Genomic DNA, 23,934 nt, shown 5'->3' with positions numbered 1-23,934 from the left:
AAAAAAAAGGAATCTATAAAAGAGAAGAAAAGAATTACAATGATAAAAAGAAAAAAATGTTTATTTGACTATCAATGACAGAAAAGATCTCGTGTTTGAAACAAGATTTAAGTGGAGATCATGGTGGTGGGTTGTTGTGTCAATCTCTTAGAGGATTAGTCGAGGTGTGCGTAAGTTGATTCGGATACTTTGGTTAATAATAAAAAAAAAAAAATGAATTTTTTTGGCAAAAACTTCACTGTTCTCAAGGTAAATTTTGAAATTCAAAAAAGAATCTTATCTTAGTTTAAGACAATACCAAACACAACGAGAATTTCATAAATCAAGAAAATTAGTACAACTTTGTACCTTTTTTTTTTTCTTCTTCTTTTCACTTTTTCTCTTGGCTATCAAATCCTGTGCATATGAGAGGTTGGGAGGGGAGAGAGGAAAAAGGAGTTGGAGAGCATCCGGATTCTTGTCACCATCCATGGAAAAGAAACTCCATCCCCGAAATTTTTACTTCAGCCCTGCAACGTTACAGTAGACTTGGTGTGAAGGAAGTCACCGAACCATTGGACATTTTGATACTCCCATCTTATCATCCTGACCTAAGTGTATTAATTTTTGGTGAACTATAAGTTGTCTTGCTTTGTTGTAATGTGTTATACTCAAGCCCGACAGTTGGCAGCTGCTACTAAGCTTTCAAGGGTAAAAAGAGCTGAACAGATCACTTCTTTCAACACTTAGAAACACGTTTTTGCCAAAATTATTTCACATAATTCTTCAACCAATGGATCCACTCTGATTTATGTTTCTGGTTAGAGGGTCTAATTAAAGGATTTTTTTTTTTTGGGAGGGGGGGGTGGTGGGAGGGGTTTCGTTGAAGGTTGATGAGGAATATAAGGTTTCAGTTGAGTGGATAATTTGCAATTGAAGTGAAGCATTCTTAATTATTTGGAAAGTTGCTTTACAATCAAAGATAAATCAGATATAGTTCATCAGTAAAACTGCAATAGTTATTAGGATTTTGTTCATATCATATATCCTTCTACTACTTGGCTGCATATAGGAACTCAAATGGAGGGGGATGAATGGTCATCTCTGATTTGGATTCTAAGAATAGTGTAAATTCATAGTTAAATGAGTCCAGACAATCACTATGCTTGAACAAACACTTGTCCAGAAGATTTGCAGAAACATATCTCAAACCCTAAGCAGCAAAATACCTGTTATAAGTATGATAACATATTTCAAATGAGTTTGTTTTCAAAGGTTTCTTTCACTTGCCAAAATTTACAGGAAACTCTGCAGACTGAACCCAAATGGTACAAAAATTTGTTTTGGGCATACACATTCTGTTCTGAGCAGCAATGTTTTCTAACTTGATGTCCATATGTATACCTGGCCCCCAGCTGTAGCTCCAGCTAATATACCGGCCTTATATGGGTGTGTAGCAAGCCGACATGGAATTGCAGACATGCGTGGGCTCTCTAAAGTCATCATTGTTCTTCTATCAGTGGTGGAAATAACATCAACTCCCCTTCTCATATTGCCTATAAAGACATAAGAATCACACCAGCCCCATATTGCTCTGCATGAACCATATGAAAGTGAAAAATTGTTAAAAGAATTCATTATGCCAAACATTTGGTAAAAATTCTTTCAAGAAGCAAATGTGGTAGACACAACTGATGTCCTCAGGCATGGAAGTCCCATTAGAACTTTTGTCAACTCAAAGGAACACCAAAAGAACAAATGTATCATTAACCCTATTAACAGAAACCAGTATCTCAGAATTTATCCTACATAAATATCATAACAAAAAAATATCTCTCACATTCTAGTTCAGAAATAATAGATGTAATCTGAAACCCGCAGCTTCGGTGTTGAAGGATTAAAAGCTCTTTCAGGGGAGGGCAAAATCCAGAAAAACAGCTCAAAATTTTCCTTTTAAGATATTAAACATTTAAACCTGTGGCCACAATGGATTGAAAAGCCAAAATCGTCTGATCAGCTGAACCTTAGACCCTGCGGTCATGCAGGTTTGCCCCATAAATCCTCATCACATGTTATTCTATGCACAACTATATCAAGCTTGGATGTTCTAGATTTTACATCCAACCCAAACAAATCTGTTTTACTACATGAAAGTCCCAAATATTTTCTGTAAATAACCAAGGTCCAATGCTGAAGTTTTACAAAAAGAACAAGAAAAGGTTGATCTCAAGTCCATGCCTTATGTGGCATCACCATAGAAAGGCTGGCTCTATCTGGAAGATCAAGTCAAGTAGGTCAACTAGAAAACTGGAGGTCAAAAGGGATAACTTACAAGGTAAGGCTGGACTAATTGAAGTGATCAATCTTTTAGTTTAATGACTTAGACCATTTTAGTAATTCTTTTTTCTGGATTAGAGATGGATTTCGTCGGTGTTCTGATATTTGCAATCAATTTTTCATTATCCATTTGCACCCAATCACTAGTAAGTGTCCCTAAGGCTTTTTTTGCTATTTAAGCCCTAGAATTAAAGCATGGTTGGGCATTAAAGAGAGTGCAGCTCCAAAACCATGGGCCACCCTAAACAACTTGAAGGTTTAACAAACAATTCCCCTTGATTTGTAGCCATATTGATCGCTCCTGTTTAAAGCTCTGATGCTTCATTTTCTTGGATTGATTTATGTATTCATACTACAGTGAGATCTGAAAATGCAAATATTACAGGTACACCAAGAGATAAAAAAGTTAGATATTGCTTTTTTATTGCATTACTTTTTGAAGAGAAGAACGGTTTAAAACTAAACAGCAAGATCTGAAAATGCAAATCCAACAGGGCTTTTACAGGTAAGAAGAAAATTCATGAAACAAATCCTAGTACTGATTTGGAAAGACCATTAAATTTGTGGCAAAGAAGCTGACCAGTTTTAAATAGAAGATTAAGCATGTTATTTTTGCTTTCAGAATAATAAATTATCTCCCCAACAGCTGAGAGTCATACCTGAAAGAAGAAATCCATCTGCCCGTCTGATTATTATGATGGATCAAATCCACATTTATCTTATCCACATCCGTAAAGTCAGCACCTCTCAGAACTCCAACGTTGTCACTATAACTACGTCAAGAGATGAAATGGCATATATCAGCATATTTGAACCAAGAAAAGGTTCATTGATATAAATGACAATCAAAATTAAGTTTTTCAAGAACTCTATGGCTTCATTAATTTGCTTAAGAAACAGAATCTCACTGAATGGGGAGTGACTATATATGCCTCAAAACCTGGTCACTTCTTTCATAAATGGTGCTAAATTGAAAGAAAGTGGGATTATAGATGTCAAGTCAACTAATTACCTATAAAAAAGAAAGTTCTCAAGGCGACCAGGAAACCCAAGGCATTGGAGAGGTGCCCAAGAGCCTAAGCAACAAGGCACCCCTGGCGTGCAATTTATGTAATATAGTATTAATAAATTTATATAAGGGCAAGCGATTGGCACACTACCTTTGTGCCCTGGTATCTGCACGCCCCAACAATTAGAAGGGATGAGACGGTTCGTCAAATGGTGGGTGGTGGGGAGGTGGCAGGGGATACGATGTGTGTCATTGGGGGAGAAATTGGGGAGAGAGGGTGAGACTGTGACAGGCAGTCCACAACCTTTTCCCTTTGTATAATTATGATTATATGAAAAATAGAGAATATGATATAATTATGTTAGTAATGACCTAATATGAAAATACCCTCATATAATAAATAAAGCATCAGATATAATATAATCAGCGTACACTCGTGAAATGTCAAAAAACTAATATAACATAAAGCATGTTGACACAAAACCACAAGGAGACACCTAGTGGGTTGCTTTTCTTGCATCAAACAAAATGTATCATGGCCTTGGACCCACGAAGGCACCAGGACACCTATGTGATGCCTTGACAACTATGAGTGAAAGCTCTCAGAGCAAACATGCACCGGTGAGGCAGAAGGAAAACAGAAATACCAAAGCAACAATGTACCAGCTATTTTCAACTTCTGATTCTAAATTATGAATATTTAGAGGTTACTAACAATTTTCAGTATAAATTCTTTTGGCTTAGTCCAACTTTCCCAAGTGGTCAAGTAAATTTAGGTTAAGCCACAATTCAACACCCATTAGAATCTCAAAATATGTTTATTTCCTTAAGAGTGAAACTAGATTCATTTATTCCATTCTTTTTCAGGGGAAAACTACTATGGGGAGAAATCTCATTCAGTAAAGCAACAGAAATGTGTTCAGGTCCACATAATTACTACCAACCTTGTTGTTGCAAGACAATTCCCACTGGGTGAGAAGTAAGCAGAATGGACAGCCCTTCTGTGATCAACTATCATCAGGGATTTCGGTTTATTTGCATCAATTCTTCTCAAATCCCAGACGCAGGCAGTACCATCAGTGGAACTTGTAGCCATCAAGTTACTGTTTTTTGGGTTGAAATGTATGGTGTTGATCCTTTGCTCATGCAACATCCATGAACTTGAAGATTTGCCTGCCCTCTCATCCCAAACATTTAATCCTCCTTGGCCCTCCCCAAAGTATAAGGACTTTGCATCATCTGGACGTTGAGAAAGAGAGAAGATGGGATACTCGCAGGAGTAAACCAGATCAAATGATTCCTTTTCTACATCCAACAAACGAATTAATCCATCGTAGCAGCTAGTGAAAACCTGCACATATATATATCACAAAAGTGTTATGATTCTTCGTATAAATGAAACCCAATCTATGTTTCTGACATTATTTTAGTGACACAGAGAAGCTGAAGATTCATTACCAATAAAACAGTAATAAAATGCATAATTCTTCTTACTGGTACACCTAAAGCCTTTGGAAGCTCTTTTTGTCCGGAAAAAAAAAAAGAAATATAGAAGGACTACATATGTTAGAGGTGGAAATAGCTGGATCAGTTAGGCATCATACAGATATTATTTGGATAAATAAGACAGAAATATATTATAGGTGGCGTAGTTGCATTGGTATGGCATCATAAGAAAAAAACTACAGTGAGAGACTAATAGCCTCCATGATACAATTTTTCATTAGTCAGTCTCAAATCAGCCAGATCCAGAAAGAAATCATTCATTCTGATATTTGACAAAGCATCTTTTCCCATATATGACGGCTATGAAAAACAACCAAATAATAATATCCAGTTAATAGAGATATAACCCATATAGGGCATTAAAGAGTAGCCTACACTTATAAAATAGCCGGCAGTCAACTAACTCCCTGGACTCCTGGTCAGGCCAAAGCAACAGGTGCCCTCAACCTAGGCAAAGAGAGACTGGTTCCCACATATGGCACCTATCGTGCCCTCATTCTATTTTATTTTTGTTTTCATTCTCAAACAAATAAATGAATCAGGGGAAAGAAAAGGAAAAAAGGAATACATTAGAGAGTTAGTGACCAAACATCAAAGCAATACTTTGAATAGCTCTTCTGGTTGTGGTCTGGAAGACTGGAAGTCTATGTTAGATGCATTAAATTGCTGTCCAACACCAGAATCACTGTGTTATGTTAGCTATGATTAGATTGTAGAACAAAATACAAGGGTCAGGAAGTACTTGGTAGGCCTTGGAACAGTCGGAAAGGATAGGACAAACAGAACTACTTTGTTCAAATATACGAGCTAAGACCTAAGGGAGCTCTTTTGGTGTAAATGTCCATTGATATTCGGATTTTCACGTTAGGCATCATCTGCAATTCTAAATTTAAGCAACATTGAGAGCAAAGGAATACAAGATTTAACCATGAGACATTTGAACAATGAGAAAATAAAAAGAGTCCCAAGAATTTGAGAACCAGAGGCAGTACAGCATACCTTTGATAATGAAAAGGGTTGGATCAAAATCCCCGAAACAGGAGCAGAGTGAGGGCGGTACAAGTAAATACCATCTCCTTCCCCCTCTTGACAATCAACATCCCAAAATCCAACATTCCCGAATTTATTCCCAGCAACAACCACCAAACGGTATGTTGTAGGAAAGAAGCACACATTCAGTATCCTTCCAGGCACAACTCGGGCAATATTTTCTGGTTTCAATCTTAGTGACAAGTTAAAAGAACTTGAAGGAGATTTTTCCGATACACTCATAGATGCAGCGTAAGAGGCCCCATTATCATCAATTTCCCTCTTTATTGAATTATTCAACGGGGTTTTCTCCATATCCTCTTTATTTTCTGGTTTCACTCTCAGTGATGCCAAGTTCAAAGAACTTGAAGGAGCTTCTTCTGATTTAATCATAGATATAGAGTAAAAGGCCCCATTATTACCAAGTTCCCTCCTAGTTGATTCATTCAACGGGGTTTTCTCCATGTCCCATTCAGCTTCCCTCTTCACTGCAATTCTCTCCAAGACGTTACGATCGTCAGAGGTCCCATCCCCAGAAAAATCCTTCTTGATTGAGCAAATATCTTTCTCAATTGAGCAACTAGAAGGATAATTTTCTAAATTACCTCTGATCGCACCAAGAGAATTTCTTTCCTCCTTGATCGGAAAAAGCTCAGTTTTGATTGCGCAACTTAATGGGGTGTTTTCCCACATATTCACTATAGTATCTATAAGTTGCCGCTCGGGGGAATCACCAATATGAGCATCTTTCATACTGAGAGGACCCAAGACTCTTGGAGAAGAAGATCCGGAGGTCTTATTGGGGGAAACGACAAGGTCATCTTCAACGCCTCCTGCTGATGACGAATCAGGCTGCACTCCTCGGGTACGGAGTGACCTGCGGAGCACAATAGGAGCTTCGGGCTTTGGCTTCTTCGATTGAGCGACCTTATAACCTTTTGCTTCAACTCTACCATGATAAAAAGACACGAACAAATAAAATGAACAAAGATTAAAAGAGAAATTACAGGGAAGATGTTATCCTAAACACTCCTAGAAAAACGTGTGCGTGTGAGAGATGAGAAGGTGAGAAAGGAGAACGGACAAACCTATTACGCTTCGTTGCAGAAGAGAGCTCTTGAACTGTGGAATGGAGCTTCAGAGAAGCCATCATTTCGCCATTACGCTTTATGTTCTCAAGCCTCTGGCGCTCGTACTCGGTTAGGGTTTGTGTATCCATGAAAAAAAGCTCAGAGAGAGAGAGAGAGAGAGAGAGAGAGAGAGAGAGAGAGAGAGAGGGAGGGAGGGGGGCGTTTCAGGTCCTTTGAGAAATAATTTTTCTGCAACTAAGGCGGATTTGAGTATGTGTATAGACGAAATTGAGTATAGCTTTAGCGGGAAATTGGAAAAGGCGGGAAAGAAATAATGAAAGATGACGTGGCAGGTTTTTATTTTTGGTAATGACGTGGCAGGTTTTTAACCTTTGAATACCACAACTAAGGGCATAAAGGGTAAAACTGGACAAGACATCTTCATCCGACCAACAAAAAACTAATTATATTGGGATTTTTTTTTTTTTTTTTTTTTTACTTGATAGAAAAAGAGAAAGGAGTTGAGGAAAGTTTACAAAAACAACTTTTATGTTCCATAGCCCTTCGTGCCTTAATTTTCATGGCCCCTATAGTCATACTCCTACTTTGTTTAAAAAAATATATTTGTCAATAACTATTCAAGTTCCAATCAGTGCGTAAAGGTAGCTCAAGGCCACCTCAAAAAATTAGCGCTATACTATAAGACATTCAAACCATCCACATCAGTTATAACCTTATCCACATTCCATCCTCGTTTGAAGAGAGTTTTTAATCTGATTAGCAATCCCATTGCCGTCGCATCAAAAGCAATATAAGCATTGAGTTTTCGAGGAAAGAGGAATAGCCCAACCCGAAAGACCCAAAGACGTATTGACCAGTGCTGTGACCAATAGCACTTGGTCATGAAAGAAAGGCAAGGATGTGGTCACAATGGACTTAGTCACAGTCTTGTTCATTGTTAGTTAGAATGGGAACGGTAAAAAAACAGAAACGTACAGTATGGGTTTTAAACACATAAAAATGATGAACGGTACGGTCAAAAAAACAAGGAATGGCAAACGGACGAAAACGAACAGTACGAGTATTAAACGTGTAGTTTTCAAAAAAACAAAACCAAAAAAACAGTAGTATACTCATGCAATTTAAGAGATTATTACCTGTATACATGCATCTAATATTCCAAAAGCTCTAGGAGTCCCAAGATAAAATAGCCCAATGGGCTACAAGAAAATGAAATGTTGCTAGCTTTAGCTTCTCTTTGCTCATTGGGCTATAGGAAGATGAGATTTTTTTTCCTATAAATAATATGGAAGTTAAAAATAAAAAACCAAGTACCATATTGTCTTCACTCTTCACTTTTATTAATAGGTTTTTTTTTTTTTAATTAATTTTTTGTTATAAAATTCCTATTTTACCCTTAAAAAACGGATTCTTTTGCCATTTCCATTTTTTTCCGTATTGTATAATAGCATATGGGAAAACACGTTTTAACTAACAGTGGTCTTGTTACGTATCTAAAACTTCCCAATTATTATTATTATTATTATTATTATTATTATTATTATTATAGGTGGAATTATTGGTTATTACGGTAAGTTAGTAATTAAGGGACAAATTATAAGAGGGGTTATAGGGTGGAGTAGTGGAGAGAGGTTATAAGGAAAACATGGAGAGGGTGGATCGTAAGGTGTAATCAGTTATCCTATATATGAATTATTATGTAATAGAAAGCAAACAAGTAAATCAAAACTCTTATTTTCTCTCCTAAGGCCGAGGTTAGACGACCTCCTAATACACCAAACTCCCTATTTTCTCTCTTATTCCTATTTTTCCTCTCTTTTTTGCCGTGTTCACATCACAGTCCAACTCCTTAGGCCTAGGCAGAGAATACTTATGGGATTTAGCCAACCACTTGTTTGGGATTTGAATCATTTGAAGTGAACACGTAATTCAACTTCTATGGCTCATCAGTTGACCAATAAGGTCAGAATTTAAAAACATTGTCATATGGATGTATTTTACTTGCAAATCGAGCGAGTCAAACCTCATGAAGAATGAGTAATTTTTTTATTTAATATAATTGAAAATTTCAATATGGCTAATTGATTTCCTTCTAATACATTTAATATTAATAAATCAAAATTAATACAGGAAAATTGGGCTTTTCACAAGAAAAATAAAGTAGTTGCATGGCATTAAATGTATCATTCTCTATGTTATGTTACTTCTCGTAAACAATGACTATCTTCCTTTTCTTTCTTGTGTTTCCAAAATGTATCGTTTCTTGAGTCTAGAAGAAGGTTATGTTATCGAAAAAAAAGAGAGTATAAGAAGGTTCTTCTTCATCAGGACTTCATTTTAAGAAGAAATGTGTGAAACCCGATGAGCAATCAGATAAGATTACGAGTGAAGGGAAAAATTAGATTCACCAGGACTAAGTCTGGGCATTCTAAACCTTTCGATTTGAGTGATTTCACTTGAGTCAAAACTTAGTTTTTCAAATATACTGTAGCAATCGTGATTTAACACAATAGAATTCTCAAGCACATTGACGATATCCGATCTCAATTGAGAGGGAACATGTCGCATAGTAATTAAAAAGAATCTCATGTAATATTCCCATATTTACTGTACCAGCTTTAGTGAATAATATACAATCGTCCACAAACATCAAATGGGAAATGCATGGTCTTGTTCTAATGTAAATACATGGAATTGATGTTTATTATTTTAGAATACCCTTATTTTTTGCGGGGTAAATTTTTAGAATACCTTTAGTCATTAGGTACTTTTTAAACTTATTAAAATGAGCAGGAAAATACCTCTAGGCCCTTATGATAGAATAGATTTCATGGGAATATAGAAAAACAAGATAAATCATTAACAAAAAGTAATTTAACAGGTTAATATTTAAACAAAACAAAAATCTTTATTTTTGTACCAACCCCAAACTGTCTACCACATCTTTCTCCTTTTGATTATTAATCCAAAGGACTACTTCCTCCTGCAACTACATTATGACAAAATGAAAAAGGAAAAACAAAAACAAAAATCGAAAAACAAAAATGAATATCCCTAGAGAAACAATAAAAAAATAAAAAAATTGGCGCCATCTTTTTGGCCTCAACTCTCAACCGTCAACTCCTATCCTTCTTAAACTGTGTAGTGCTGTTGGATTGTCTCAATATCCAACCCCTTTAGCTTCACTACTGACTCAACATGGCCCTTTAATGTATGAAGTTCCCTTAGCCTGAAAAGCATAATTGAAACAGATCTTATAAACAAAATTAAAGACAAGTAGTGTTTGAGATTGGTAACCATTCTTGCCCATGATAGGCTGTTACCTTGCAACCTCTGCTCGTTTCTTAGCTTGCTCTGCAATCTCAGACAACTCTCTGTAGTTGGTGGTCTTGTCATTGAATAGCCCAGTTGATTCAGCAGGTTGGAGGCCATGAAGGGTACGTTGAGCCAATGCCCATTGTGCTTCCCTCTCTCCCCTTCCATAATCCTTCTTTGATGTGAAAGCAGTCTGTGTATAAAGCAGCAATCACAATCTTAATTTAGGTTCCTGCAAATGTCTCTTGGATGGTGATCATGGAGCATTAATAGTAGTATTTACCTTGTTCTGAATCAGGTTATCCCAAGCCCTTCCACTCAATCCATAGCGAGTGATGAACTTAAGGACATCAAGAGGAAAGTAGAAAATAATACTGTAGAGCCAAATAAGTCCAGCCCATCCCCACCCAATACCTTGGATCCTAGCAAAGGGCCAGCTTGCGTACACGGCGATCAATGTGGCCACCTTCAAGTGATCAATTTCCAGTGTTAGACCCATCAATTCTAGTAGTAATTCGATAGAGAAAGGTGAAAAGAAAATCACAATCACACACACACACACACACAAGCTCACACTCACCAGTTGGGCAGCAAGGAATGCTGTCAGAAGCAAGACACCAGGGCGCTCAATGAAAGACCAGCTCCTGGAACGAGTGACAAAAATGAGAGCCTGACTCACTATACTCACTTGGAGGTACAGTGCAGCTGTAAGCTCATCCAAGTTGTTATTGATGGGTCTCACACCAAATTTGTCCTGGCAATGTCGATGATCAGTTTAGCAATGGCTACACAAACTGAATTAACCAATGTTGGCACTGGATGGTTTAAGGTAACTAACTTACAGAGAAGAAGCTGGTCTTGTGGGCAACCCAAAAGAAGATTACACTCATAACTGCAAGGTAGGTGCCGAGGACAAGACCAGTAGCAAAGATTTCCTTAAGCTTCCATGAGTCAGGCAATGGGGATGGCTTTACCCTGTCCTTGGAGATGGTCATGATGGTTCCATCATTGAGAATGGCAATGATCAAGACCATGAAGGGTGAGAAATCAAACTTCCAGATGAGGGCAATTAGCATGAATCCGAGCACAATACGGATTGTGATTGAAACTGCATAGATTGTGTAGTTCTTCATTCTTTGGAAGATGGCTCTACTTGTCAACACAGCACTCACAATCACACTGAGCCCAGGCTCTGTTAATACTATGTCTGATGCACCCCTGGCTGCATCGGTTGCATCGGCCACTGCAATACCAATATCTGCCTTCTTCAAGGCTGGTGCATCGTTCACACCATCTCCAGTCATACCACAAATATGTTTTCTTTCCTGCAGTTTCTTCACAATCTCATACTTGTGCTCTGTATGAATCAGCCATTCAAACATTAACAAATGAATTAGTAGAAAAGAATTTTCTCAGAATCAATGAAGAAAAAACTAGCTGTGATGGTGGTGGTGGTGTTAATTTAATTACCAGGGAAGACACCAGCAAACCCATCGGCCTTTTCAATAAGCTCATCAACAGGGATGGAAGCAATGGATTCATCTTTACTCTGGCCAAGGAGGGAGGAAGAGGGATACATATTGGTGCCCATGCCAAGCCTACGACCAGTCTCTTTACCAATGGCAAGCTGGTCACCAGTGATCATCTTAACATTGACTCCGAGGTTGAGTGCTCGCCGGATGGTCTCTGCGCTATCATGCCTTGGAGGATCAAAGAGAGGCAAAAGACCAAGAAATTCCCATGGACCTCCAGCACTCTCCTTCGTCTTTTCTGGAACTTTCTGTGAAACTCCACCAAAATCAAATTTAGCCTCAAAACATATCTCATAAACCAATGACTTAAAACTGATCAACATGCAACCATGAAATGAATGAGTGGGCACTGGGAACTCAAGTATTGTCACTTCACCTGTTGAGCAACACCCAAAGAACGAAGACCACGTTCAGCAAACTTATCGATAATTCCATGAACTCTGTTCTTTGCGTCTTCCCTGAGATTGCAAAGCTCAATAATCTGGTACAAATGCAGAAGGGTTCACGAGAGAGACCAAGAGGATTTCAAATTAAAAAGCTCCATTCATAGCAAGTAATGTAATAGATATGAATAGATTCAAATTACCTGCTCAGGTGCACCCTTACTTGATCGATGCCATGTGCCATCAGAGGCAATGTAAGTGATTGCAGTACGCTTATCGACAGGGTTGAAGGGCAAGAAATGCACCTCTTGGATTCCTGCTCTTGCCTGCGAAGAAGAAGAGAAATATAAAGAACAATCTAATAAAGTTCAATGTAAGGAAACACAGAGAGCAAGGCGACACTTGTTATTTATATATATAATGTATGATACCTCTTTGGGGTCAGCCAACATCCCAACGATTGAAGCATCAATGGCATCCTGATTCTCAATTCTGGAAGCCATGGCAGCATTCAAGACAACAGTGTCTTTGTCCAAGTCCTTGACGAACACCTCAATCATGGTTTTGTCAACAGAAAGCTTGTTGAGGGTGAGGGTTCCGGTCTTGTCACTGCAAAGCACGTCCATACCAGCCATCTCTTCAATTGCAGTCATCCTCTTTGTGATGGCACCTTGCTCAGACAATCGGTGAGACCCAATAGCCATGGTCACTGACAACACTGTGGGCATGGCAATGGGAATTCCTCCAATGAGTAGCACTAACAGATTATCAATTCCTTGCCTGTAAGGCCGGCGCTGAATTGGGTACATCACTATGATCTCAATCACCATTCCTACAGCAATTGAGCAGATACAGAAGTTCCCAATTGCTGACAACACCTTCTGGAAGTGACCCACTTGGTTGGTACTGTCAACAAGATGTGCAGCCTTGCCGAAGAAGGTGTGGACACCAGTGGCGATAACAACAGCCTCAATCTCACCTTGCTTGCAGGTGGATCCAGAGAAGACCTCTTCACCAGGATTCTTGGTTACAGGGAGGGACTCACCAGTCAGAGCAGATTGGTCGATCTTGAGAGGATCACCCTCTAGCAGACGAGCATCAGCTGGGACAATGTCACCCAGCTTGATGCTGATCACATCTCCAGGAACCAAGATGGCTGCCTCTTGCTCAGACCATCTCCCGTCTCTCAGCACCTACACATGCAATTACAATTACTATTACTATTACCTTCAAGGTATCAATTAACTCATCTTTGCATTTTGAAGGAGAACAAAAGAAACCAACCTTGGTTTTGGGGGCAAGACCTGCCATTAGAGCAGCAGCTGCATTTCCGGCATTGTTTTCTTCAATGAAACTAATGGTGGAGTTGATGAATAACAACACCACGATACCAACGAAATCTTGCCAATCTGGGGGTTTTCCCTGCAATTAGTTCAATATCGTTTCTTAGTTTTGAATATCTTAATTTTAATTGAACGACACAGATAGAAAATGGGTAATAGAATTTAGTTATACCCCTCCATTAGCTAAAACTATGGCCATGATAGCAGCAGCCTCCATAACCCATGAGAGGGGATTCCACATAAAACCCAAGAATTTAAGGAATTTGCTTTCCTGTAATAATAGAGTATGGTTGGATGTAAAATGGGTTAGACAACGAAGCCAGGAAAAGAGAATATGACAAAAATTCTAACAGAATGAACCAGAGAATTACCTTCTTCTCTTCAAGCTTATTGGGTCCAAAGATCTTGAGCCTTTGCTCCCCTTCCTCCGCTGTCAAACCTTCTCTCGTACATTTGAGCTGCTCAAATACTTCTTCCACAGGGATTCGCTCCTACAAAAAAACACAATCCAAAAAACAGAAATTAAAAGTGTTTCAAAAAGGTCTTTGAAACATGGATTCTAACACTGTTATGGCATCCTTCCCTTTCTTTAATGCACTTTCAGAGTTGAATCAATAATCAAAGAAATAGATAATGAAAATTTCCCTTAATGCATGAAGATGGAAACAACCCATGACACACAACTTTATTATACTGTCTAAAAAAGAAAAAATCTCAGAACACAGATTCTGTTCTTTAATGCAGTTTTCTTGATTGGCAAGATAGAGGAGGATATCACGAATTCAAGATATGATAAGTAATCAAAACAAGAAATTAAAAACAACCCATCTCTTAGAATTCAATTTCCTGAGTTTGAAAAAAAAAAAAAAAAAAAAGGAAAGATACGACCATTCAACAAAGAAAGAACAGCTAGCATTGCATTTGATCAGAACTTGAAAGAATAGAAGAAGATAAACAGAGATATATATATATACTTACAAGATCGACATTTTCGTTTTTAATTTCTTCCAAGGAAATGGATTTATTGTTCGCCATTGTTTTAAGTTCAAACAATGGGCAAGGTAAAATTACGAAGAAGAGAGATTATTTATCTTTCCCTAAAATGCTATCTCTTCCTTGCCTCTTAAACTCCCTCAAGTGTCCCCCATTATGCTCCTTAAGGAAAATTTCCCTTTGAAAAAAAAAAAAAAATTCTTCAGGGGTTGGTTCTTCTGCAAAGGACAAAACAAAATCTCAGCTCTCTTCCCTTCCTTTATACTCTTTTTTGTTTCAGAGTAGTCCACGAAGAAAATGGCTGGTGAAGATTGAACAAAACGTTAAAACGTTCCAAGACTCTCTCATATACCACACCTCTTCTCCTATTGACTCGGCCTACGTATTATTATGTTATCAATGTAAAGCTCCGCTTCTAACTGCTGAATCAAATCAAAGGAGGATATTCCTAAGGGCTTTCTGTTGGTCTAGGAGAGTAAGCTTAGCTTATATAATACATACGGCTTAAAAAAAAAAAAAAAAAAAAAGATTAAAAAAAATCAATATTAAATAAAATATATATATATATATTTATATTATTGGTTTCCTCCAATGCCTTAGTCTTGACATTTAAAATTGCATCATCATAATTTTTTTCTAATATAATGAAAACACGCATCTCGGATAGGGATGTAGTAAAACAATGTCAATCAACTCCCTTGGGGCAATGAGTTCTTATTGACAAATATAATGACAATTATGCATAATACTCTTGTGTACACATTGCTCACAACAAAACCATTCATTCACTTACCGTTCGATGTCATGCATCATATTAAGGTAAATTATTTATTTTTTATATTTAGGCCTTTTTGGCTACTGGGACCGGATGTGCATCCACTGACAGAGTGGACAATGGGTCTAACAAGGAAGTTGGCACCAGGAAATGGGCCCAAGTTAGTTTGAAAGGATGGGTCCGTAGGAGTGTCAATATCCAACCCAAAATGATTAGGCTGGTCAATCAAACAGATTTTTTTTTTTAGTTAGAAAATGCCCAAGTTGTTTTGAATTTGGGTTTTTGGAAATCAGTTCAGAATCCAAACTGATTGGACCAATCAAAATTCAACCAAACTAATAAACTCATATTATTAGGCAAAGAATCGGGCTAATCTGTTTATTGTTATGGTAAGAGAATGCTGACCGCTATTGCAGTTACTGACAAGTATGCAGACCAATAGAAAGTCACACAGAAGCATCTTCAATGCCCATCTTAGTCGAGTCTAGATCAAGCCCTCGTATGAGAACCTGGTCTTGGGTTCTCTCTTTTGCCGACACATGTAATCCACTAAATTTTACTATCACTCTTTCTCTCTCTTCCGACTTAAATGCCTTTTATCTCTCTTCTCTATTTAAATGTCATACATTATTTTTCTTTATATATATATATATAAACTATTTTCTGTTTTTATTTAAATTATTACTTCTTATTTTAATTAATTGATTCCAACAATATTTATACTAAAACCCCAAGTTCAAAATAGGCTTCATATGAATGGAAGAAAATATTAAAAAGGTATTTTGGACTTGTACTAAAACCCTATATGGATTTGTGAATCCTAGGATGATGGGTGAACCTTCCTCTATGAGGAAAAATTCTTCCTTTTTTCATTTTTTTATTTGGTTGTTTTTCATTAGTATGGAAGATGGTTTTAAGTGAGCTTTAAAACAAAAATGTTAATAAAAATTAAGAGAGAGAGAGAGAGAGAGAGAGAGAGAGAGAGAGAGAGAGGATGAACTTAAAAAAAAAAAAGAAGAAGAAGAAGAAAGGAAACAGATAAGGGAATCCACTATTTTGTAGGATTAAAATAAAGCTATTTTAATGGAAAAAAATTTCTGATAAACCGTGAGGAGAGAGAGGGAGTATATGAAAAGAGAATTGGAGAGAAAATAGGTAGAGAGAGAGAGAGAGAAAATGAACTTAAGGGAAAAAAAATGAATGAGATAAGGGAGTTGCCAATTTTGTAGGATTAAAATAAAGCTATTTTGTAGGATTAATAATAAAAGAATGTTAAATCATAATTAAAAAAAATAAAAAATTTGATAAACCGTGAGGAGAGAGAAGGGGTATGAGAAAGAGAATAGGAGAGAAAATAGGAAGAGATAGGTAGTCGGTTAAAAAATTAGGAAAGATAATGAGTGAATTACACACATCTACCTCTTAGTTATACGAGAATGGAAACTCACCGTACAAGAATCAAGACTTGATATGCACTCCATGCAAGGGTCTTTCTTCTTCTTTGATCGTGGAGGAATATTCCAATTAATCTATGAACGATGATCACATGCGGATTGTGATTAATCATCAGCGACAGAATTATAGAGATAATGTCATCTGTTTCATGGGTTTCCGCTAAGGATCACGTTGTTAAATTAGATTCAAGTATTGGGTTTCTTCTAAGGGTTTTAATTTTCCTTTTAACTTAATTAAATGGAGTTGCTTATGTAAGAGGATTCAATCCAATGGGCAATTCAACTACCAATCACAATTCACAAACCCAGCAAAATATATTTGTGTTTCCTATGTATTTGATTGCTAAAAGTTCCTTGATCTTCTTATCTTCAACTAGTCTTGCTACTCCAAAATTTTCCTGACCCAAGTTCCTTTAATGGCTGATTAGGGGAAGCACATAAACCTTCAATGGCCGTTCTTTCCATTACGAAAGAGACCTTCAATGGATGCTCCTTCTTTCGGCAAGTCTTTTAATAATTGTTCCTTCCGTCCATAGACTCATTCAATGGCTACTCCTTCCTTCTAGGGTTCAACGGTAATTTTGATTTTATTTTATTATTATTATTATTATTTTGATTAAAATGATGAGAATAGATTAGGATTTTTTCCAATTCTAAGCTAACGGCATTATGCCTCACAGGTGCCGTCAATATTATTAGCGAACATAACCAAACTAATATCAACTTAATAACGGACCAATAAGAGCCCATTAAATCAATTTAATAAAAATTTAAAATCGAATCAGACCAAAACAATTGAATCAAATCTCACTTTAATAGTTCGATTTTGATTTGAGCTGATGCAGACTGAAAACTGATTCAGACCAACCAACAATGGAACTCGACTAAATTGACTGTTTGACACCCTAGATGCAATCAATTGCAGACTCAACCGATGGAAAATAAGTAGAATGAATGGCATAGAAAGCTTAACAAATGGCCTAAGCATGGAATCCGAGCTTTCATTGATGAGCATTCAGTTTTGTCACATAGTAATTCAAATGGTAAGGTTACTTCATTACGATCAGTAGTCGTGTGTTTGAGTCAAAAAACAATATCTTCAATGAGCATGGGTAAAGCTGCGTACAATGTGACCCTCCCTTGATTCCACAGTGTCGGGAGCCTCATGCATTAGATACACCCTTTCTAGGGATACTTCAATTCTAATAAATGCATGGTGGAATAAGAATTATATCTCATGTGTGGGACAAGGCTTGGTAAGCCGAGTTAAAGGAAACACATTCGAGATAAGGATCTCTCAAGGTTGTTGATTGGTTTTTCTTTTTTTTTTTGTGTAAGACCCACACTAGGGTAGGTGGCTATGTAGGAACTCACAAGGGGTCAGCACAAGGACCAAACACTAAGTACACTTATAACTAACTACTAACCTACCTACTATTATATTATCAAGAAAGGTGAAGAGAGGGATAAGAGGGTCAAACCTTTGACCTTCACTTACACTAGAACCCAACTACATAGTTACTAACCATTGAGCTCGAAGCTCATCACCAACTGGTGTTGCCTTTAAATCATACCATTTAGTATTATCCTCGCATGTCAAAATAAAGTTCCAAGTGCTTTAACAGTACTTGGAACTTTGGATATTCTGATGCTTGAAAAATAAAGTGCCCAAAAGCTTTAGATGTTATAAAGACCAAGACCCAACTATACAGGGAAATGTAAAAGAGACCTGGCCCCCAAGGAGCTCAAACCGTTACCACCAGCTTTTATAATGATTCGGTGTTGGACCTGGCCCAATTATATTACCCCCATTCTAAGACCAAACCAAAACCAACTGTGAAACCAACAGTTTGACAGCCTTAGAGATCCACCTCCATATTCTGATACGGACTTTTCTTTCTCAGATTTCTTTTAGTAAAGCTTTGCCACTGTTGATAAAATTGAAAAGTATAAGGCTGCGTTTGGTAGTCATCATTTTTTATGAGAACAAAAAAAGGGAATAAATTGTTTGGTATTAACTTGGTATTCTTCGATTTTTTTGAAAGAAAAAAAGAGCTAAAATCGTAAATTTATGGAACGACGAAACTTTGTTCCGTCATTTCATTCTTAAAACAGGTTCATCAAACACAGCCTAACTAATCCAAATTTAACAACAACAAACTAATTCTTATCCCCAACTATCAAATTAATCACATCACTCTTTCACATGGAGAGATCAATTTATAACATAAATTATCTCCCCCTTTTCTTTTCAGCTCCATGATAGACTTAATAGCAAAGTTCTAAAACCAGATCAGATCAATATCAGTTTTGACCAAATCCCCAATCTATCCCAATACGAGCAAGGCATAAGGGTAAAACGATAGTAATAAAACTGATTTTTATTTAAAAAAAAAAAAAAAAAGATTAAATCTAATCAAAACGGTTCAATCCAATCCATAGTTGTCATGGCGTCACCTAGGCGTCGATTTGTAGTCCTGACAAAAAAAGAAGTTCATAGCAATACTGCAATTTACGTGACTCACAAATGACGGTCGCCATTGGCTGATAGACGTCGCTATGGCACCGCCATGGATGCCATGTCACGTCTGATTTACTAGACGATTTATTTTTTGTAAAATGCAGGGTGATTTTGATAGAGCTATGTTGCTTAATGTTAGTTTTATATGTTATAAGATATATATTATAGGCTTGTAACATGCTAAATAACTTTAGAAAATAGGGGAAATAAAAAAATAGCATACTAAATAACTTTAGAAAATAAGAAAAATAAAAAATGACACATGGACGATTTGACCGTCATGACAACGCCATAACGGACAATTCATTGCTAAATCGATTAACCACCCCTCTACCGCCTTGGATCGATTTAACACCGTGACAACTATGATCCAATCACATCCCAAGTTTTTGAGCCTTGCTCGATAGACTAGACCAGTAGACGCGTCTCAAGAAGCAATTGAATGTGTACCCCAACTTTGATTCCTGCCAATGAAGAATACCGACAGAAACTGAACCACCTCCTTACTATTTACTGACAGATTCCCAAAAACAACCCTTGTAATACTCCTGTCGAGGAAGAATCACTGCATGTTTTGAATCTGTTCTTATCAAGGTGATACATAAATATATATCTCATGCCTAGCTTCACCAATCATGTCTATATACCGGTCGATGTAAGAGTTCAGTCGGAAGCAAACCCTGTGACTGTTTCCAGTCACATAAAACTATCTCTGATAACCCTCTGACCACACACGGGAAATTCATATCCTTCCATCTGAACCAAATCATTCCTCCTTGAACCTAGCCATGCCACCTCAAACGACTTTCTCGCAACTGATCGTATATCAGGGCTAATTCCTTACTTTATCCTTCCTAATTTCATCACTTATCTATCTCAATATCATCATCTCTACTACTCAGGTTATCTCAATACCTAACATGGTGCAACATACATCATAGCAACTTGTATGATTGTCCTATAAAATTTTCCTTTAAACCAAAATCACTACAATTGATTTCCACTATCCTATATAATCTCCAAGTAAAGTGGGAAAGAAGTTAAATGAGTCATGTACTTCAAAACAATGTTTCATTTTCATGTTTGAACATTCCCAATAACAGTTCACTATTTAGAAGCCACAAGCAAAGCTTGAGGTCAGGGAAAAGACTTTGCAAGCCAAATATAAATGAAGCCTCACTATGCCTAGGATAACAGTACAAAAGGATCCCATGGCAAAGGTGCAATGAAGTATGATCAACACCTGAACACCAACACAACCAAACTCTTGCCAAATATGACAAGCATGTCATCAACCAAAAACATGAAGAGATATAACACAATCCAGATATAAGCATCTCACAATTCCACAGTGAAATGCAAAAACTCATTTACTTAACCATGTTCAGTTCTGTATCAATTCTGTATCAATCTTGGTTTTATAAACAACAAAGAAAGTTAAATTTCCTTGATCATCACTCATAGATTTTAATGGTGACAGAAATGAAATTACTAAGGCATAAGCCTAAAACACTTGCATTCAGATTATAAACCGTTTGCCACCGTTCAAACAAACCACAAGTACAACAGAAACTTAGGATATAATCTATAATCACAAAGACACAAGGATTGCATCAGGAAAACTAATATCTTGCAGAACGGATACTAAGAGATCTTTTTCATTCTGAACACCGAACACTGTCAAATTACTAGAGAGTTCTACAGGCAGTCATTTTAGTAACATAGAGGTAGAAGCAAATTCAAAATGAAAAATCTTCAAATGCCATTAAAGAGATGAACTAACCCACTCCTTCAAAATATTCCGCAACAAAGAGAAACAATAATCTCAACAAAATCTGGTTCAGAGACTCGTTGAGTTCTCAACTGATTAATTTAAGAATTACAAAAACAGTATCTTCCATTCTCTTGCAAGACCTACAAACTCTAATTAGACCTAGAAAGAGGACAGATCGCAACACCTTAAAACCCTAGCTTGGTGCGGCGCCAGTGCCTGCGTTTCGCATTGTACCTGAAAACCAATCAAATTAGAAATTGATATAAGAATGAGAAGATTCATCGAAAGCTTAGCTTGTCTGGGAATATTGAGAAGGGGGCAAAGAAAAGATATAAGAAAGAACGATGGGAAACCTGATGGTGTTATCGGTCCTCATGCGGATCCAATGAGGGATGGGCCTATTCTGCCTCATCTTCTTCGCGAGTTTCTTCTTTATTTTCAAGGTTTTATGCGACGGCTGCACATCAAAATGAAGATCAAATAAACCTTAATCCAACACTGTAATGACCCATGAAACCATACAAACGAACAAACAAGAGAGAGAGATACCATCCTGACTTCTGATTCAGAGCTCGGGGACGAGGCCAAGGAGATCGGAACAACAGCGAGAAAACCCTCTCAAGAAGAAAACCCTAGACAGGAAAGTTGCCCTTTTATAACGGAAGAGGAAATGTATAGAATTTGACGGTTTATAAAATTAGTATTTTACAGTAAAACGTAAAATTTTTAACATTCTACCGTGAACCGGATCAATTCTCAGCCAAATGCGAACACTAGGATAGCCTAGTGGTGATAACTTCAGCGTGAAGAGTTGATGCCCAAGGGAAGAGGTTGTGGAATCAAATTTTGTCGTATACATAATGTGTGTAAATGTATATGTGTAGAAGTAAGTAATCATCATTTGGCTAAGGGTAAAAGTTTGGCCATGATAATCTGAACCTGCCCTGAACCCAAAGAAGGCTTGGGCTAAGTTTTTTTTTTTACCTTGAGGGCGGATTAGGGTTGAAAAACCCCAATCCTGGGTCAAGATTGGGTCGGCCTTCGGTTGAGGCATCAGCCCGACCCAACTCAACCCAATCAAACTCGACCCAAAATTTAGCCCTGAATTTTTATATTAGAATTAACATTCATATTAGTATTTTATTTTTCTATAATTTTCTAATGTATAAGATATGAATGACAAAAATAAGTCAACCAAGATTAAATTCAAATATTATAGAAACCAATGTCAACCCAACCTATGGTCGGGTTAGGTTGATATGAACCCAATAGGGTTGGGCCTAGATTGATTTTTGAGCACCTATGGTTTGGTTAGGATTTGAAGAAACTCGGCCCAACCCAACTCTGTTTCACCCCTATTATTGGCCCTACTACCACCAAGTAGACTAGCCATTGGTCAAGGGCTCTTAGTGGGATAGAGTTGAAAAAAGAAGAAAAATCTATTCACCAATCACATATGCTCGACACCCATGCAGGTCGGTTCTTAAAAGAGTTTTATTATTGAGGAATGTTTGTTATAGCGTGTATTTAGTTATCGATTTCGATATCAATATAATATCAATTCAGATCCGATCAAATCAAATTGATCAATTTTATCTTTACTTTTCATAAAAATAGAATTTTTTTTTCTTTTAACATTTTTATCCTTATTCCAATACCAATGCTCAATCTTAATTGATCAAGTACCTATATTGATCTCAACCGATATCAATACAATATGAATGAAATGGCTGATCTGATACAGCCATGGCTGATATTATTCACCATTGTTAATAAATTTTGTATATTCACGAGACTTTCAAAAACAAGGGAGATCGAAGGTGTGGTCCACCGGCCCCCACCCCACCCCACCCCACCCCACCCCACCCCACCGCACCGCACCGCACCGCACCGCCAAAAGAAAGAAAAAGGCATGTTTCAAAGAATCGGTATTGAATCGGCAAATCAATTTTTTGGTCGAATCCAATTATCATTATCGAAGGTGGATGAAAAGTACAAACACACCACTAATCACATTTACTGCATAGTTAAAAACCTCTCCTACTTTTCCTAGTTTTAGGCCTAAGATTCAATATCAATTTTTTTTTTTTTAGGTTCCCATTAGAGGGGCCATTACAATATTACATGGTAGACTAGACCCACACAGGGGCCAAGAACTAAACCACAGAGGAGACCGAACCTCAAGCGGTTACTCCACTATACATTATAAACCACTAGGGCAAGGCTCAAGAGAATTCAATATCATTGCATGGAAGTTAATTTGCAAATAGAGTCGACAGTAGAACAAGTAGCCATTTTATAGGTTTCCCACATTAATGATTTGGGGGAGCTGACGTTTGGATGTCATTCTGACACTAATAAACTCTCGAATCCACAAAATAAAGAGTTCAAATAAAGTAGAAGAGTAAAAACGATTTTTCTGTTTTTTATAAACTTCAAGATGATTTTCTTTTGTACAAAACAAACCTTATTACAACAAAGAAGAAAATTGAAATAAAATAGGAAACTTATATGATTATATCTCTAAATTACACACAAAACTTTAGATACTTAGTACACCTTTTAAATGTTCGTATTTTCCCCCAATCGTTGATCCAATGACTCATCATTTGAACTAGGAAAGTATCATAGAGAAATGATTGTCATTTAAACATTAGTATTATGATTTCGTATCTTCACCCGAATCAAAAGTAATGATCCTCCAAAACTACTTCAGAAATCAGTATTTTCAAATGATTTAAGTGGACTTCTTCTGGTCCAATCATTCAAACGAATCTTCAAAATCTTCTTTACATCAGAAGCTTCCTACATAAAATTTTTCTTCATATATGGTGATGTCCATCTGGCCTAATGTTGAGTGCACATTGTCCATCATCTAAGGGATTTTTCTTTA

At 37.1% G+C, this 23,934-nt stretch overlaps 3 protein-coding genes across 4 annotated transcripts; all 3 read right to left on the bottom strand.

Moving 5' to 3' along the window:
• Positions 1 to 1,181: 1,181 nt before the first annotated feature.
• Positions 1,182 to 7,155, bottom strand: LOC122083475 (WD repeat-containing protein 76). Of its 2 annotated transcripts, XM_042651304.1 has the most exons (6): positions 6,949 to 7,155; positions 6,466 to 6,809; positions 5,831 to 6,348; positions 4,270 to 4,676; positions 2,976 to 3,089; positions 1,182 to 1,573 (listed from the first exon to the last, which is right to left on the bottom strand). In XM_042651304.1, the coding sequence occupies exons 1-6, from the start codon at positions 7,077 to 7,079 to the stop codon at positions 1,360 to 1,362; spliced, it is 1,728 nt and encodes a 575-aa protein (XP_042507238.1). In that variant the 5' UTR covers positions 7,080 to 7,155; the 3' UTR covers positions 1,182 to 1,359. The 2 variants fall into 2 exon arrangements, with proteins under 2 accessions (XP_042507238.1, XP_042507237.1); XM_042651303.1 differs by having other exon boundaries at positions 5,831 to 6,809.
• A 2,684-nt stretch (positions 7,156 to 9,839) lies between these two features.
• LOC122083451 (ATPase 9, plasma membrane-type-like) lies at positions 9,840 to 14,950 on the bottom strand. The gene is made up of 13 exons (XM_042651263.1): positions 14,503 to 14,950; positions 13,896 to 14,015; positions 13,697 to 13,795; positions 13,466 to 13,603; positions 12,613 to 13,374; positions 12,385 to 12,507; positions 12,175 to 12,279; positions 11,737 to 12,046; positions 11,109 to 11,623; positions 10,847 to 11,020; positions 10,550 to 10,732; positions 10,275 to 10,459; positions 9,840 to 10,180 (listed from the first exon to the last, which is right to left on the bottom strand). The coding sequence occupies exons 1-13, from the start codon at positions 14,557 to 14,559 to the stop codon at positions 10,084 to 10,086; spliced, it is 2,868 nt and encodes a 955-aa protein (XP_042507197.1). The 5' UTR covers positions 14,560 to 14,950; the 3' UTR covers positions 9,840 to 10,083.
• Positions 14,951 to 21,005: 6,055 nt separating this feature from the next.
• LOC122083866 (60S ribosomal protein L39-like) lies at positions 21,006 to 21,738 on the bottom strand. Its single transcript, XM_042651779.1, has 3 exons — positions 21,591 to 21,738; positions 21,395 to 21,498; positions 21,006 to 21,275 (listed from the first exon to the last, which is right to left on the bottom strand). The coding sequence occupies exons 1-3, from the start codon at positions 21,591 to 21,593 to the stop codon at positions 21,227 to 21,229; spliced, it is 156 nt and encodes a 51-aa protein (XP_042507713.1). The 5' UTR covers positions 21,594 to 21,738; the 3' UTR covers positions 21,006 to 21,226.
• Between the last annotated feature and the right edge of the window lie 2,196 nt (positions 21,739 to 23,934).

This window comes from Macadamia integrifolia, chromosome 7, assembly GCF_013358625.1.
Source record: "Macadamia integrifolia cultivar HAES 741 chromosome 7, SCU_Mint_v3, whole genome shotgun sequence".
NCBI lineage: Eukaryota > Viridiplantae > Streptophyta > Magnoliopsida > Proteales > Proteaceae > Macadamia > Macadamia integrifolia.
The sequence above is the reverse complement of the archived record's forward strand: the minus strand, read 5'-3'. Positions and strand labels throughout refer to the sequence as shown.